The sequence below is a fragment of the Chiloscyllium plagiosum genome, unplaced genomic scaffold (genome assembly GCF_037043375.1).
Source record: "Chiloscyllium plagiosum isolate Xiang-an unplaced genomic scaffold, Cpla_swu_hap1 HiC_scaffold_41, whole genome shotgun sequence".
NCBI classification, from domain to species: Eukaryota; Metazoa; Chordata; class Chondrichthyes; order Orectolobiformes; family Hemiscylliidae; genus Chiloscyllium; species Chiloscyllium plagiosum.
Window position 1 is genome coordinate 43,352,279 of NW_028270179.1, and position 16,616 is coordinate 43,368,894.

At 54.9% G+C, this 16,616-nt stretch overlaps 1 protein-coding gene across 1 annotated transcript; it reads right to left on the reverse strand.

Annotated features, from left to right (window-relative positions):
- Positions 1-2,566: 2,566 nt before the first annotated feature.
- Positions 2,567-13,152, reverse strand: LOC122545483 (claudin-4-like). The gene is made up of 3 exons (XM_087981790.1): positions 13,053-13,152; positions 9,472-9,555; positions 2,567-4,100 (listed from the first exon to the last, which is right to left on the reverse strand). Exons 2-3 carry the CDS (start codon positions 9,487-9,489, stop codon positions 3,393-3,395), a joined length of 726 nt encoding a protein of 241 aa, XP_087837916.1. The 5' UTR covers positions 9,490-9,555; positions 13,053-13,152; the 3' UTR covers positions 2,567-3,392.
- Between the last annotated feature and the right edge of the window lie 3,464 nt (positions 13,153-16,616).

A 16,616-nucleotide genomic window follows, 5' to 3' on the forward strand; every position in this document is an offset into this window, starting at 1 on the left:
TGTGTGTCTATGTCTGAGTGTGAGTGAGTTTGTGTGTATCTGCGTGTGAGAGTGTGCGTCTGTGTCGGAGTGTGAGTGAGTTTGTGTGTATCTGTGTGTGAGAGTGTGTGTCTATGTCTGAGTGTGAGTGAGTTTGTGTGTATCTGTGTGTGAGAGTGTGTGTCTATGTCTGAGTGTGAGTGAGTTTGTGTGTATCTGTGTGTGAGAGTGTGTGTCTATGTCTGAGTGTGAGCGAGTGTGCGTGTATCTGCGTGTGAGAGTGTGTGTCTATGTCTGAGTGTGAGTGAGTTTGTGTGTATCTGTGTGTGAGAGTGTGTCTATGTCTGAGTGTGAGCGAGTTTGTGTGTATCTGTGTGTGAGTGTGTGTCTATGTCTGAGTGTGAGTGAGTTTGTGTGTATCTGTGTGTGAGAGTGTGTGTCTGAGTGTGAGTGAGTTTGTGTGTATCTGTGTATGAGAGTGTGTGTCTATGTCTGAGTGTGAGCGAGTTTGTGTGTATCTGTGTGTGAGAGTGTGTGTCTATGTCTGAGTGTGAGCAGCAGTACCTGTGTGTATCTGCGTGTGAGAGTGTGCATCTATGTCTGAGTGTGAGCGAGTTTGCGTGTATCTGCGTGTGAGAGTGTGTGTCTATGTCTGAGTGTGAGTGAGTTTGTGTGTATCTGCGTGTGAGAGTGTGTGTCTATGTCTGAGTGTGAGTGAGTTTGCGTGTATCTGTGTGTGAGAGTGTGTGTCTCTGTCTGAGTGTGAGCGAGTTTGTGTGTATCTGCGGGTGAGAGTGTGCGTCTATGTCTGAGTGTGAGCGAGTTTGCGTGTATCTGCGTGTGAGAGTGTGTGTCTATGTCTGAGTGTGAGCGAGTTTGTGTGTATCTATGTGTGAGAGTGTGTGTCTATGTCTGAGTGTGAGTGAGTTTGTGTGTATCTGTGTGTGAGAGTGTGTGTCTATGTCTGAGTGTGAGTGAGTTTGTGTGTATCTGTGTGTGAGAGTGTGTGTCTATATCTGAGTGTGAGCGAGTTTGTGTGTATCTGTGTGTGAGAGTGTGTGTCTATGTCTGAGTGTGAGCGAGTTTGTTGGTATCTGTGTGTGAGTGTGTGTCTATGTCTGAGTGTGAGCGCGTTTGTGTGTATCTGTGTGTGAGAGTGTGCGTCTATGTCTGAGTGTGAGTGAGTTTGTGTGTATCTGTGTGTGAGAGTGTGCGTCTATGTCTGAGTGTGAGTTTGTGTGTATCTACGTGTGAGAGTGTGTGTCTATGTCTGAGTGTGAGTGAGTTTGCGTGTATCTGTGTGAGAGTGTGCGTCTATGTCTGAGTGTGAGTTTGTGTGTATCTACGTGTGAGAGTGTGCGTCTATGTCTGAGTGTGAGTGAGTTTGCGTGTATCTGTGTGAGAGTGTGCGTCTCTGTCTGAGTGTGAGCGAGATTGCGTGTATCTGAGTGTGAGTGTGTGTGTCTATGTCTGAGTGTGAGCGAGTTTGTGTGTATCTGTGCGTGAGAGTGTGCGTCTATGTCTGAGTGTGAGTGAGTTTGCGTGTATCTGTGTGTGAGAGTGTGCACCTATGTCTGAGTGTGAGCGAATTTGTGTGTATCTGCGTGTGAGAGTGTGCGTCTATGAGTGTGAGCGAGTTTGTGTGTATCTGCGTGTGAGAGTGTGTGTCTATGTCTGAGTGTGAGCGAGTTTGTGTGTATCTGCGTGTGAGAGTGTGTGTCTATGTCTGAGTGTGAGCGAGTTTGTGTGTATCTGCGTGTGAGAGTGTGCGTCTATGTCTGAGTGTGAGCGAGTTTGTGTGTATCTGCGTGTGAGAGTGTGTGTCTATGTCTGAGTGTGAGCGAGTTTGTGTGTATCTGCGTGTGAGAGTGTGCGTCTATGTCTGAGTGTGAGTGAGTTTGTGTGTATCTGTGTGTGAGAGTGTGCGTCTATGTCTGAGTGTGAGTGAGTTTGCGTGTATCTGTGTGTGAGAGTGTGTGTCTATGTCTGAGTGTGAGCGAGTTTGTGTGTATCTGTGTGTGAGAGTGTGTCTATGTCTGAGTGTGAGTGAGTTTATGTGTATCTGTGTGTGAGAGTGTGTGTCTATGTCTGAGTGTGAGTGAGTTTGCGTGTATCTGTGTGTGAGAGTGTGCGCCTATGTCTGAGTGTGAGTGAGTTTGCGTGTATCTGTGTGTGAGAGTGTGTGTCTATGTCTGAGTGTGAGTGAGTTTGCGTGTATCTGTGTGTGAGAGTGTGTGTCTATGTCTGAGTGTGAGTGAGTTTGTGTGTATCTGCGTGTGAGAGTGTGTGTCTATGTCTGAGTGTGAGTGAGTTTGTGTGTATCTGCGTGTGAGTGTGTGTCTATGTCTGAGTGTGAGTGAGTTTGTGTGTATCTGCGTGTGAGAGTGTGTGTCTATGTCTGAGTGTGAGCGAGTGTGTGTGTGTCTGTGAGTGTGTGTGTTTCCAAATGTCAGTGGAATGCGTGTGTGTGTCTGACTGCGAGCGAGCGACTGGGCGACTGAGTGTGAGCCAGAGTGCACGTGCGTCTGATTGTGAGCGAATGTGTACACCTCTCAGCGTGACCCTGTGTGCCAAATGAAGACTCCCATTCAGCCTCAAACGCTTTATTAATGGAAGTGTGGTTGCTTGACCATTACAGCCGTCAGATATAGACAACGCACGAAGCCCCGTCTCCCTATTAACTTTCAACACAACCTTTTGATCCGACACCGTCCCCCCCACCCCCCCACCGCTGGGGAGGGGAGGGGGAGGAGGGGGATGGGGTTTGAGGCTTCCGGGGTCGGGAGGGGTCGACCTCAGACGAAATAGTGGTCGGCGCCGTCGATGAAGGACGTCAATGAAGGCCCGAGGCCTTGTCGGCCATTTTGATGCCCGTTTCACGAGAGGGGAAGAAGGGAACTGGGAGGCGAGGAGGGGCGTTTCCGGGCCAGAGGTGGTCAGGGGGGTGGTCTCCGATGAAATGGCGGTTGGCGACGTCGACGGAAGACGTCAACGAGGCTTGGGGGCCCCGTTTTTCGAGACTGGAGGAAAGGAACGGGGGAGGCGGGGAGAGAGCGGGGAAAAGGAACAAAATGGTGGACATCAACGTCGAACATCAATAAAGGCTTGGGGGAGGGGTGGGGCCTTGCCGTCGGCCATTTTGAGGCCCGTTTTTCAAGGGGGGAGGAAGAGAACGGAGAGGCGTGGAGTGAGCAGGAAAGAAGACAAAATGGCCGACATCAAACATCAATAAAGGCTCAGTGGAGGCGGGAGGGGGGGGCATTGCCGTCGGCCATTTTGAGGCCCATTATTCGAGAGGGGAGGAAGGGAAATGGCAAGGCGGGGAAAAGGGACAAAATGGCCGACGTCGAATGTCAATAAAGGCTCTGGGGGGGGGGCGGGGTCTTGCCATCGGCCATTTTGACGCCATTACCTCACACGAAGTTGCGGACGCCGGTCCCCTGCTCCCGGCCCCCGGGGGAATAGGGGCTGGAGTAGTCGCGGGAGCGGGAGCGTCGGCGCCGGCCTCGGCGTTGCCGGCGGCAACAGGGCGAGGCCAGGAGGGCACCGCCGGCCAGCAGGAGGGCGCCGGCCCCCCAGCCCAGGTGGATGCAGGGCCCGATGGAGATGGCCAGCACCTCGTGGACCAGCGGGTGGTGGAACTCCGTGGCCAGCACGTAGGCCGGCCAGGTGACGGCCAGCAGCTGGGCGGCGCCGGCCACCAGGAAGGCTAGGCCCGAGGCTGTCAGTAGCCGGGACTTGGTCTCCTGGTTGCCCACCAGGCTGCAGCACCGGCTGCCGGCCCAGTTGACCAGCAGGCCCAGGAAGGCCATAGCCACGGCCGCGAGGGTCAGGATGCGGCCTACGTAGACATCGAGGGGCACGTCCTTGCCCGAGCCGCCGTAGGTGCGGCAGTTGGCCTTGCCCACGCCCGGCAGGATGCAGCTGACCCACAGGCCCTCCACCATGGTCTGCCGCACCATCAGAGTCTGCCCACTGAACTCGGTCCGCTTCCACAGCGGCAGCGAGCAACAGGCCACTGAGGCCAGCCAACCCACGGTCGCCAGGATGAGGCCTACCACCGACAGGCAGGTCCCGCTGGCCGTGGGCCTGCTCTCATCCCCTTCCTCGTCGTCCGGACCCTGGCGGGGAAAGAGAGAACACAGGACGTCAGTCCGCGCCCTTCGGCCCTCCGATTTGCGCCACGATTCCATTTTCGTCCCAATGCCCTTAACGTTGGGCGGGCACGGTGGCTCAGTGGTTGGCACTGCTGCCTCATGGCGTGAGGGTCCCGGGTTCGATCCCAGCCTCGGGCGACTGTCTATGTGGAGTTTGCACGTTCTCCGAGCTCAGTGTCTGCGTGGGTTTCCTCCCACAGTCCAAAGATGTGCGGGTCAGGGTGGTTCGGCCGTGGGAAATTGTCCCGTAGTGGCCAGGGAGCCACGCACTGTGGGAGGGTCAGCGCTGAGGGAGCCCCGCACTGTGGGAGGGTCAGCGCCGAGGGAGCCCCGCACTGTGGGAGGGTCAGCGCCGAGGGAGCCCCGCACTGTGGGAGGGTCAGTGCTGAGGGAGCCCCGCACTGTGGGAGGGTCAGCGCTGAGGGAGCCCCGCACTGTGGGAGGGTCAGTGCTGAGGGAGCCCCGCACTGTGGGAGGGTCAGTGCTGAGGGAGCCCCGCACTGTGGGAGGGTCAGTGCTGAGGGAGCCCCGCACTGTGGGAGGGTCAGTGCTGAGGGAGCCCCGCACTGTGGGAGGGTCAGCGCTGAGGGAGCCCCGCACTGTGGGAGGGTCAGTGCTGAGGGAGCCCCGCACTGTGGGAGGGTCAGTGCTGAGGGAGCCCCGCACTGTGGGAGGGTCAGTGCTGAGGGAGCCCCGCACTGTGGGAGGGTCAGTGCTGAGGGAGCCCCGCACTGTGGGAGGGTCAGCGCTGAGGGAGCCCCGCACTGTGGGAGGGTCAGTGCTGAGGGAGCCCCGCACTGTGGGAGGGTCAGCGCTGAGGGAGCCCCACACTGTGGGAGGGTCAGCGCTGAGGGAGCCCCGCACTGTGGGAGCGTCAGTGCTGAGGGAGCCCCGCACTGTGGGAGGGTCAGCGCCGAGGGAGCCCCGCACTGTGGGAGGGTCAGCGCTGAGGGAGCCCCGCACTGTGGGAGGGTCAGCGCCGAGGGAGCCCTGCACTGTCTCTCCCTCTCTCTCAGTCTGTCTGTGTTGTTCTCTCTCTGCCTATTCCTGTCTCTGTGTTGGATCTCTCTCTGTCTCACTATGTCACTATCTACCTTTCTCTCTGTTGTTCTCTGTGAATCTCTACGTGTCTCTCTCCTTTGTCGTCTCTTTCTGTCTTTCGCTGTCTGTCTCACTACCCCTCTCTCTCTTTCTGTCTGTCCCCCTGAATTGCTGCGTGCCTCTCTCCCTCTGAGTGTCTCTCTGTCTCTCACTGTCTCTGTTTCGGTGACTATCTCTCTCTGTCTCTCTCTCAATCTCAGTGTGTCTCTCTCTGAGTATCTCTCTGCTTCACTCGGTCACTCTCTCTCACTCTCTTTCTCTCGCTGTCTCTCTCTCTCACTGTCTCTCTCCCTCTCTCTCTCTCCCTCTTTCTCTCACTGTATCTCTCTCTCACTCTCACTGTCTCTCTCCCCCTCTCTCTCACTGTCTCTCTCCCTCTCTCTCTCCCTCTTTCTCTCACTGTCTCTCTCTCTCCCTCACTGTCTCTCTCCCTCTTTCTCTCACTGTCTCTCTCTCTCCCTCACTGTCTCTCTTCCTCTCTCTCTCACTGTCTCTCTCCTTCTCTCTTCCCCCTCTCTCACTGTCTCTCTCACTCACTGTCTCTCTTCCTCTCTCTCACTGTCTCTCTCCTTCTCTCTTTCCCTCTCTCTCACTGTCTCTCTCCTTCTCTCTTTCCCTCTCTCTCACTGTCTCTCTCCCTCACTGTCTCTCTTCCTCTCTCTCGCACTGTCTCACTCCTTCTCTCTTTCCCTCTCTCTCACTGTCTCTCTCCCTCTCTCAATCTCTCTCTGTCTCTCACTGTCTCTCCCTCTCTCTCTCTCATTGTCTCTCACCCTCTCACTCTCTCTCTCTCTCTCTCTCAATCTCTCTCACTCTCTCCCGCTCTCACTATCTCTCTCCCTCTCTCTCATTGTCTCTCTCTCTCCCTCTCTCAATCTCTCTCACTGTCTCTCTCCCTCTCTCTCACTGTCTCTCTCCTTCTTTCTTTCCCTCTCTCCCTCTCTCTCTCATTGTCTCTCTCTCTCACTGTCTCTCTCCCTCACTGTCTCTCTTCCTCTCTCTCTCACTGTCTCTCTCCTTCTCTCTTTCCCTCTCTCTCACTGTCTCTCTCCCTCTCTCAATCTCTCACTGTCTCTCCCTCTCCCTCTCTCTCTCTCATTGTCTCTCACCCTCTCACTCTCTCTCTCTCAATCTCTCTCACTCTCTCCCGCTCTCACTGTCTCTCTCTCCCTTTCAATCTCTCTCACTGTCTCTCTCCTTCTCTCTTTCCCTCTCTCACTGTCTCTCTCCCTCTCTCTCTCATTGTCTCTCTCATTCTCTCTCTCATTGTCTCTCTCCCTCCCTCTCCCAATCTCTCTCTCACTCGCCCTGTCACCGTCTCTCTCTCTCAATCTCTCCCTCACTGTCTCTCTTCCTCTCTCCCTCACTGTCTCTCTCCCTCTCTCCCTCACTGTCTCTCTCCCTCTCTCTCTCACTGTCTCTCTCCTTCTCTCTCTCATTGTCTCTCTCCCTCCCTCTCCCAATCTCTCTCTCACTCGCCCTGTCACCGTCTCTCTCTCTCAATCTCTCCCTCACTGTCTCTCTTCCTCTCTCCCTCACTGTCTCTCTCCCTCTCTCTCTCACAGTCCCTCTCCCTCTCTCTCTCACTGTCTCTCTCCCGCCTCTCTCATTGTCTCTCTCCCTCCCTCTCCCAATCTCTCTCTCACTCGCCCTGTCACCGTCTCTCTCTCTCAATCTCTCCCTCACTGTCTCTCTTCCTCTCTCCCTCACTGTCTCTCTCCCTCTCTCTCTCACTGTCTCTCTCCCTCTCTCTCTCACTGTCTCTCTCCCTCCCTCTCCCAATCTCTCTCTCACTCGCCCTGTCACCGTCTCTCTCTCTCAATCTCTCCCTCACTGTCTCTCTTCCTCTCTCCCTCACAGTCCCTCTCCCTCTCTCTCTCACTGTCTCTCTCCTTCTCTCTCTCATTGTCTCTCTCCCTCCCTCTCCCAATCTCTCTCTCACTCGCCCTGTCACCGTCTCTCTCTCTCAATCTCTCCCTCACTGTCTCTCTTCCTCTCTCCCTCACTGTCTCTCTCCCTCTCTCTCTCACTGTCTCTCTTCCTCTCTCCCTCACTGTCTCTCTCCCTCTCTCTCTCACTGTCTCTCTCCCTCCCTCTCTCACTGTCTCTCTCCCTCCCTCTCCCAATCTCTCTCTCACTCGCCCTGTCACCGTCTCTCTCTCTCAATCTCTCCCTCACTGTCTCTCTTCCTCTCTCCCTCACTGTCTCTCTCCCTCTCTCTCTCACTGTCTCTCTCCTTCTCTCTCTCATTGTCTCTCTCCCTCCCTCTCCCAATCTCTCTCTCACTCGCCCTGTCACCGTCTCTCTCTCTCAATCTCTCCCTCACTGTCTCTCTTCCTCTCTCTCTCACTGTCTCTCTCATTCTCTCTCTCATTGTCTCTCTCCCTCCCTCTCCCAATCTCTCTCTCACTCACCCTGTCACCGTCTCTCTCTCTCTCAATCTCTCCCTCACTGTCTCTCTTCCTCTCTCTCTCACTGTCTCTCTCCCTCTCTCTCTCACTGTCTCTCTCCCTCCCTCTCTCACTGTCTCTCTCCCTCCCTCTCCCAATCTCTCTCTCACTCGCCCTGTCACCGTCTCTCTCTCTCAATCTCTCCCTCACTGTCTCTCTTCCTCTCTCCCTCACTGTCTCTCTCCCTCTCTCTCACTGTCTCTCTTCCTCTCTCTCTCACTGTCTCTCTCCCTCCCTCTCCCAATCTCTCTCTCACTCGCCCTGTCACCGTCTCTCTCTCTCTCAATCTCTCCCTCACTGTCTCTCTCCCTCTCTCTCTCACTGTCTCTCTTCCTCTCTCCCTCACTGTCTCTCTCCCTCTCTCTCTCACTGTCTCTCTCCTTCTCTCTCTCATTGTCTCTCTCCCTCCCTCTCCCAATCTCTCTCTCACTCACCCTGTCACCGTCTCTCTCTCTCTCAATCTCTCCCTCACTGTCTCTCTTCCTCTCTCCCTCACTGTCTCTCTCCCTCTCTCTCTCACTGTCTCTCTCCCTCCCTCTCTCACTGTCTCTCTCCCTCCCTCTCCCAATCTCTCTCTCACTCGCCCTGTCACCGTCTCTCTCTCTCTCAATCTCTCCCTCACTGTCTCTCTCCCTCTCTCTCTCACTGTCTCTCTCCCTCCCTCTCCCAATCTCTCTCTCACTCGCCCTGTCACCGTCTCTCTCTCTCAATCTCTCCCTCACTGTCTCTCTTCCTCTCTCTCTCACTGTCTCTCTCCTTCTCTCTCTCATTGTCTCTCTCATTCTCTCTCTCATTGTCTCTCTCCCTCCCTCTCCCAATCTCTCTCTCACTCACCCTGTCACCGTCTCTCTCTCTCTCAATCTCTCCCTCACTGTCTCTCTTCCTCTCTCTCTCACTGTCTCTCTCCCTCTCTCTCTCATTGTCTCTCTCCCTCCCTCTCCCAATCTCTCTCTCACTTGCCCTGTCACCGTCTCTCTCTCTCAATCTCTCCCTCACTGTCTCTCTTCCTCTCTCTCTCACTGTCTCTCTCCCTCTCTCTCTCACTGTCTCTCTCCTTCTCTCTCTCATTGTCTCTCTCTCTCCCTCTCCCAATCTCTCTCTCACTCGCCCTGTCACCGTCTCTCTCTCTCAATCTCTCCCTCACTGTCTCTCTTCCTCTCTCCCTCACTGTCTCTCTCCCTCTCTCTCTCACTGTCTCTCTCCTTCTCTCTCTCATTGTCTCTCTCCCTCCCTCTCCCAATCTCTCTCTCACTCACCCTGTCACCGTCTCTCTCTCTCTCAATCTCTCCCTCACTGTCTCTCTTCCTCTCTCCCTCACTGTCTCTCTCCCTCTCTCTCTCACTGTCTCTCTCCCTCCCTCTCTCACTGTCTCTCTCCCTCCCTCTCCCAATCTCTCTCTCACTCGCCCTGTCACCGTCTCTCTCTCTCTCAATCTCTCCCTCACTGTCTCTCTTCGTCTCTCACACACTGTCTCTCTCCCTCTCTCTCTCACACACACACACACTTTCCCCTCCAGCTGTGCTCCGACCAATGCCATGCATAATTCCAACCCCACCTCCGCACTCGCAGACCCCCTGCCCCCTGTGAGAAGGGCACTGCTGACTTTATTAGCAGCTCTCGCTCTCCGGCACCCAACCCCTCCCCACTCCCGGAGCGGCACCCTCGCTGATCTGTGCACCTCCAGCTTCCTCCTGCTCCCACCGACACTCCATCCCGACCCCCGTTCGGATCACAGCAGCCCCCATCCCCCGAGACCATGATGGCAGGAGACGAGAGAGACTCACCTTTTTCGAAGACAGCATCGCGGGTTTACGGGAGGTGTTCGGAACGCTGATAAATTCCCCCTCCTCTGCCCGTCAGCGATAGCCCTGAGGAGGGGAGTCACAGCAGCGTCAATCCCCCCGCATGGTGGGAAGCAGGCTGTACCACCCATCAGGTCTGTACTGACCCCTCCAAAGAACTTCCCACACACCATGTCCATAACACTGCGTTTCCCCACGGCCAACCCACCCTAACCTACACATCCCTGGGCACTACGGGACAATTTCCCCACGGACAATCCACCCTAACCTGCACATCCCTGGGCACTACGGGACAATTTCCCCACGGACAATCCACCCTAACCCGCACATCCCTGGGCACTACGGGACAATTTCCCCACGGCCAATCCACCCTAACCTGCACATCCCTGGGCACTACGGGACAATTTCCCACAGCCAACCCACCCTAACCTGCACATCCCTGGGCACTACGGGACAATTTCCCCACGGCCAATCCACCCTAACCTGCACATCCCTGGGCACTACGGGACAATTTCCCCACGGCCAATCCACCCTAACCTGCACATCCCGGGGCACTACGGGACAATTTCCCCATGGGCCAATCCACCCTAACCTGCACATCCCTGGGCACTACGGGACAATTTCCCCACGGCCAACGCACCCTAACCTGCACATCCCTGGGCACTACGGGACAATTTCCCCACGGCCAACCCACCCTAACCTGCAAATCCCTGGGCACTACGGGACAATTTCCCCACGGCCAACCCACCCTAACCTGCACATCCCTGGGCACTACGGGACAATTTCCCCACGGCCAATCCACCCTAACCTGCACATCCCTGGGCACTACAGAACAATTTCCCCACGACCAATCCACCATAAACTGCACATCCCTGGGCACTACGGGACAATTTCCCCATGGCCAACCCACACATCCCTGGGTACTACAGGACAATTTCCCCAATGCCAACCCACCCTAACCCGCACATTCCTGGGCACTATGGGACAATTCCCCCACGGCCAACCCGCCCGAACCCGCACATCCCTGGGCACTACAGGACAATTTCCCCACAGCCAACCCGCCCGAACCCGCACATCCCTGGGCACTACGGGACAATTTCCCTATGGCCAACCCACCTAACCTGCACATCCCTGGGCACTACGGGACAATTTCCCACGGCCGATCCACCCTAACCTGCACATCCCTGGGCACTACGGGACAATTTCCCCACGGCCCATCCACCCTAACCTGCACATCCCTGGGCACTACGGGACAATTTCCCACGGCCGATCCACCCTAACCTGCACATCCCTGGGCACTACGGGACAATTTCCCCACGGCCCATCCACCCTAACCTGCACATCCCTGGGCACTACGGGACAATTTCCCCACGGCCAATCCACGCTAACCTGCACATCCCTGGGCACTACGGGAAAATTTCCCACGGCCGATCCACCCTAACCTGCACATCCCTGGGCATTATGGGACAATTTCCCCACGGCCGATCCACCCTAACCTGCACATCCCTGGGCACTACGGGACAATTTCCCCACGGCCAATCCACCGTAACCTGTACATCCCTGGGCACTACGGGACAATTTCCCCACGGCCGATCCACCCTGATCTGCACATCCCTGGGCACTACGGGACAATTTCCCCACGGCCAACCCACCCTAACCTGCACATCCCTGGGCACTACGGGACAATTTCCCCACGGCCAACCCACCCTAACCTGCACATCCCTGGGCACTACGGGACAATTCCCCCACGGCCAATCCACCCTAACCTGCACATCCCTGGGCACTACGGGACAATTTCCCCACTGCCGATCCACCCTAACATGCTCAAGAGACAGGAAGTAAACATCTAAACAGATGAACACACAGTCATTGCTGGTGCAGAGCGACCAGGAGAGACGAGATAAGGATCTCGCTGTTGAGAACGCTGCCTTAGGAGCCCCTAATTATTTTGCAGATCGAGACAACATCCTGCCCCTGGGGAAAGAGAACCATTTCCCTTAGTATGACAGCTTTATCCCCCCCCCCCCTACTCCTTATCCCTCTCCCCACCCCTCCTCTGCTCACACCGTCATCAGGGAACCCATAGGACAGTCCGGAGAAAGGCCATTCAGCCCGCACACCCGCCCTCGTAGCAGGCTATCCCACCCCCAACACGGCGTCGCCTCTCCTCAGACTGCTCTGCTGTCGAGTCTGGGAGGGGAGGGTGTTCGGGACGGGCCCACGCTCCCTCTACCCCTTTCAAACCCGGGTGTAAGGCTCTCTCTACCCCTTTCAAACCCGTGAGTGAGGCTCTCTCTACCCGTTCGAAGCTGGGAATCAGGCATCCTCTACCGCTTCAAGCTGGGAGAAAGGCTCCCTCTACTCTTTCGAGCTTCAAGAATGGCTCCCTCTACCCTTTCAAATCCCGGTGGTAAGGCTTCCTCTACCTTTACGAACCAGGGTGTAAGGCTCTCTCTACAGTTTCAAACTGGGAGTGAGGCTCCCTCTACACTTTCAAACTGGGAGTAACGCTCTGCCTACCCTTTCATACCCGGGAGTAAGGCTCCCTCTAGCCTTTCAAGCTGGGCGTAAGGCTCTCTCTCTCCCACTCCATCTCAAACTGAACGGGAGGGTGAGGGAGAGGAGAGATAGCGATTAAATTCTGAAGGACAAAGTGAATGGTGAGTGAGACAGCAGAGTTAGGACATCAGAGATCAGCACATTGGAGGGTGGAGAGTCAGAAGGGACAGAGAGAGAGAGAGAGGGAAGGAGAGAGAGAGAGACATGGGAGAGAGAGAGACAGAGAGATAGAGAGAGAGGGAAGAGAGAGAGAGAGACAGGGAGAGATAAACGGGGGAGAGAGAGAGAGAAGACAGAGATAAAGAGAGAGGGAAGGAGAGAGAGAGACAGGGAGAGATAAAAGGGGGAGAGAGAGAGAAGACAGAGATAAAGAGAGAGTGAGAGAGACAGACGGAGTGACAGAGACAGAGAGACATAGAGAGAGAGAGAGAGACAGACAGAGACAGAAAGAGAGAGAGAGAGAAACAGTGAGAGGGAGAGACAGAGAAAGGGAGACAGAGAGGGGGAGACAGACAGAACGAGAAAGGGAGAGAGAGGGCAGAGACAGAGAGAGTGAGACAGAGAAGAAGACAGAGAGAGAGACAGACAGTGAGAGGGAGACACAGAGAGAGAGAGAGACTGAGAGCGAGAAAGGGGGAGAGGGAAAGAGTGGGGGAGAGACAGAGAGAGGGGGAGAGGGAGACAGAGAGTGAGAAAGGGGGAGAGGGAGACAGAGAGGGAGACAGAGAACGAGAAAGGGGAAGAGGCAGAGAGGGGGGAGAGAGAGAGAGGGAGACAGAGAGAGATAGAGAACGAGAGAGGGGGAGAGACAGAGAGAGAGAGAAAAAGGGAGAGGGAGAGGGAGACAGAGAGCAAGAAAGAGGGAGAGAGAGTGAGGGAGAGACAGAGAGAGGGATGGCGAGCAGGCAGACTCTATGGGACTCTAGCCCAGAATTACGGATCTGATTCCATCTCGAGGGAACGGACGCTGGAAATGTTCAGGTTCAGTTTGGCAAAGTTTGTACCTGGGCAGGAGCTACGATCAGACACGGTTGTGTGGGATGCTCGGCTACTCGGTCACTCTGTCCCTCGTCTGTGTCCGTGCAGTCCCTGAGCACTGCAACTTCCCATGTAATTCCTCACAGCGTGTGAGTGAGAGAGAGAGAGAGACAGAGAGAGAGAGACACACACCCTTTCTGGAAGACTGCCAGCACATTAAACAGCTCCAGCAACATTCAGGATCTAACCTCGTGATGTCCCTGTCCCTGGGATGGGGGGGGGGGGGACATTGTAGAGGGAGCTTTACTCTGTATCTAACCCCGTGCTGTCCCTGTCCCTGGGATGGGGGGACAGTGTAGAGGGAGCTTTACTCTGTATCTAACCCTGTGATGTCCCTGTCCCTGGGAGTGTTTGATGGTGGGACAGTGTAGAGTGAGCTTTACTCTGTATCTAACCCTGTGCTGTCCCTGTCCCTGGGAGTGTTTGATGGGGGGGACAGTGTAGAGGGAGCTTTACTTTGTATCTAACCCCATGCTGTCCCTGTCCTGGGAGTGTTTGATGGGGACAGTGTAGAGGGAGCTTTACTTTGTATCTAACCCCGTGGTGTCCCTGTCCCTGGGAGTGTTTGATGGTGGGACAGTGTAGAGGGAGCTTTACTCTGTATCTAACCCCGTTCTGTCCCTGTCCCTGGGAGTATTTGATGGGGGACAGTGTAGAGGGAGCTTTACTCTGTATCTAACCCCGTGCTGTCCCTGTCCCTGGGATGTGGGGGGACAGTGTAGAGGGAGCTTTACTCTGTATCTAACCCTGTGATGTCCATGTCCCTGGGAGTGTTTGATGGGGGGGACAGTGTAGAGGGAGCTTTACTCTGTATCTAACCCCGTGGTGTCCCTGTCCCTGGGAGTGTTTGATGGTGGGACAGTGTAGAGGGAGCTTTACTTTGTATCTAACCCCATGTTGTCCTGTCCCTAGGATGGTGGGGGGGAACAGTGTAGAGGGAGCTTTACTCTGTATCTAACCCCATGCTGTCCCTGTCCCTGGGAGTGTTTGATGGGGGGACAGTGTAGAGGAAGTTTTACTCTGTATCTAACCCCGTGGTGTCCCTGTCCCTGGGTTGGGGCGGGACAGTGTAGAGGGAGCTTTACTCTGTATCTAACCCCGTGCTGTCCCTGTCCCTGGATTGGGGCGGGACAGTGTAGAGGGAGCTTTACTCTGTATCTAACCCCGTGCTGTCCCTGTCCCTGGGAGTGTTTGATGGGGGGACAGTGTAGAGGAAGTTTTACTCTGTATCTCAGCCCGTGCTGTCCCTGTCCCTGAGATGGGGGGATAGTGTAGAGGAAGCTTTACTCTGTATCTAACCCCATGTTGTCCTGTCCCTGGGATGGGGGACAGTGTAGAGGAAGCTTTACCCAGAGTACCTACCCCATTAACAGAGCACTAACAAAGTGTTCTCTCTCTCCCCAGTCCGTGCAGCTGTAATTATTCCCGAGAGGAATTTGTCTATCAACACTTCCCCCTTTCCAGAATTAAACATTGCTCACTATTTCCTGTCAACAATTTCCCTCCCTAAACTACAAACCCTGCAATAATTCACTCCATATATCTCTCTCTCTCTCTGTCTCTCACTCCATCTCTCTCTCTGTCTCTCACTCCATCTCTCTCTCTCCGTTTCTCAATGCATCTCTCTCTCTGTCTCTCACACCATCTCTCTCTCTGTCTCTCACTCCATCTCTCTCTCCGTCTCTCACTCCATCTCTCTCTCCGTCTCTCACTCCATCTCTCTCTCCGTTTCTCAATGCATCTCTCTCTCTGTCTCTCACTCCATCTCTCTCTCTGTCTCTCACTCCATCTCTCTCTCCGTCTCTCACTCCATCTCTCTCTCCGTTTCTCAATGCATCTCTCTCTCTGTCTCTCACTCCATCTCTCTCTGTCTCTCACTCCATCTCTCTCTCTCCGTCTCTCACTCCATCTCTCTCTCTCCGTCTCTCACTCCATCTCTCTCTCCGTCTCTCACTCCATCTCTCTCTGTCTCTCACTCCATCTCTCTCTGTCTCTCACTCCATCTCTCTCTCTGTCTCTCACTCCATCTCTCTCTCTCCGTCTCTCACTCCATCTCTCTCTCCGTCTCTCACTCCATCTCTCTCTCCGTCTCTCACTCCATCTCTCTCTCTGTCTCTCACTCCATCTCTCTCTGTCTCTCACTCCATCTCTCTCTGTCTCTCACTCCATCTCTCTCTCTCCGTCTCTCACTCCATCTCTCTCTCTCCGTCTCTCACTCCATCTCTCTCTCAGTCTCTCACTCCATCTCTCTCTCCGTCTCTCACTCCATCTCTCTCTCTCCGTCTCTCACTCCATCTCTCTCTCTCCGTCTCTCACTCCATCTCTCTCTCCGTCTCTCACTCCATCTCTCTCTCTCCGTCTCTCACTCCATCTCTCTCTCTCTGTCTCTCACTCCATCTCTCTCTCTCCGTCTCTCACTCCATCTCTCTCTCTCTGTCTCTCACTCCATCTCTCTCCGTCTCTCACTCCATCTCTCTCCGTCTCTCACTCCATCTCTCTCTCTCCGTCTCTCACTCCATCTCTCTCTCCATCTCTCACTCCATCTCTCTCTCCGTTTCTCAATGCATCTCTCTCTCTGTCTCTCACTCCATCTCTCTCTCTGTCTCTCACTCCATCTCTCTCTGTCTCTCACTCCATCTCTCTCTGCCCGTCTCTCACTCCATCTCTCTCTCTCCGTCTCTCACTCCATTCTCTCTCTCCGTCTCTCACTCCATCTCTCTCTCTCTGTCTCTCACTCCATCTCTCTCCGTCTCTCACTCCATCTCTCTCCGTCTCTCACTCCATCTCTCTCTCCATCTCTCACTCCATCTCTCTCTCCGTTTCTCAATGCATCTCTCTCTCTGTCTCTCACTCCATCTCTCTCTCTGTCTCTCACTCCATCTCTCTCTGTCTCTCACTCCATCTCTCTCTGTCCGTCTCTCACTCCATCTCTCTCTCTCCGTCTCTCACTCCATTCTCTCTCTCCGTCTCTCACTCCATCTCTCTCTCCGTTTCTCAATGCATCTCTCTCTCTGTCTCTCACTCCATCTCTCTCTCCCCGTCTCTCACTCCATCTCTCTCTCCGTCTCTCACTCCATCTCTCTCTGTCTCTCACTCCATCTCTCTCTCTGTCTCTCACTCCATCTCTCTCTCTGTCTCTCACTCCATCTCTCTCTGTCTCTCACTCCATCTCTCTCTGTCCGTCTCTCACTCCATCTCTCTCTCTCCGTCTCTCACTCCATTCTCTCTCTCCGTCTCTCACTCCATCTCTCTCTCCGTTTCTCAATGCATCTCTCTCTCTGTCTCTCACTCCATCTCTCTCTCCGTCTCTCACTCCATCTCTCTCTCCGTCTCTCACTCCATCTCTCTCTGTCTCTCACTCCATCTCTCTCTGTCTCTCACTCCATCTCTCTCTCTGTCTCTCACTCCATCTCTCTCTGTCTCTCACTCCATCTCTCTCTCTCCGTCTCTCACTCCATCTCTCTCTCCATCTCTCACTCCATCTCTCTCTCTGTCTCTCACTCCATCTCTCTCTCCGTCTCTCACTCCAT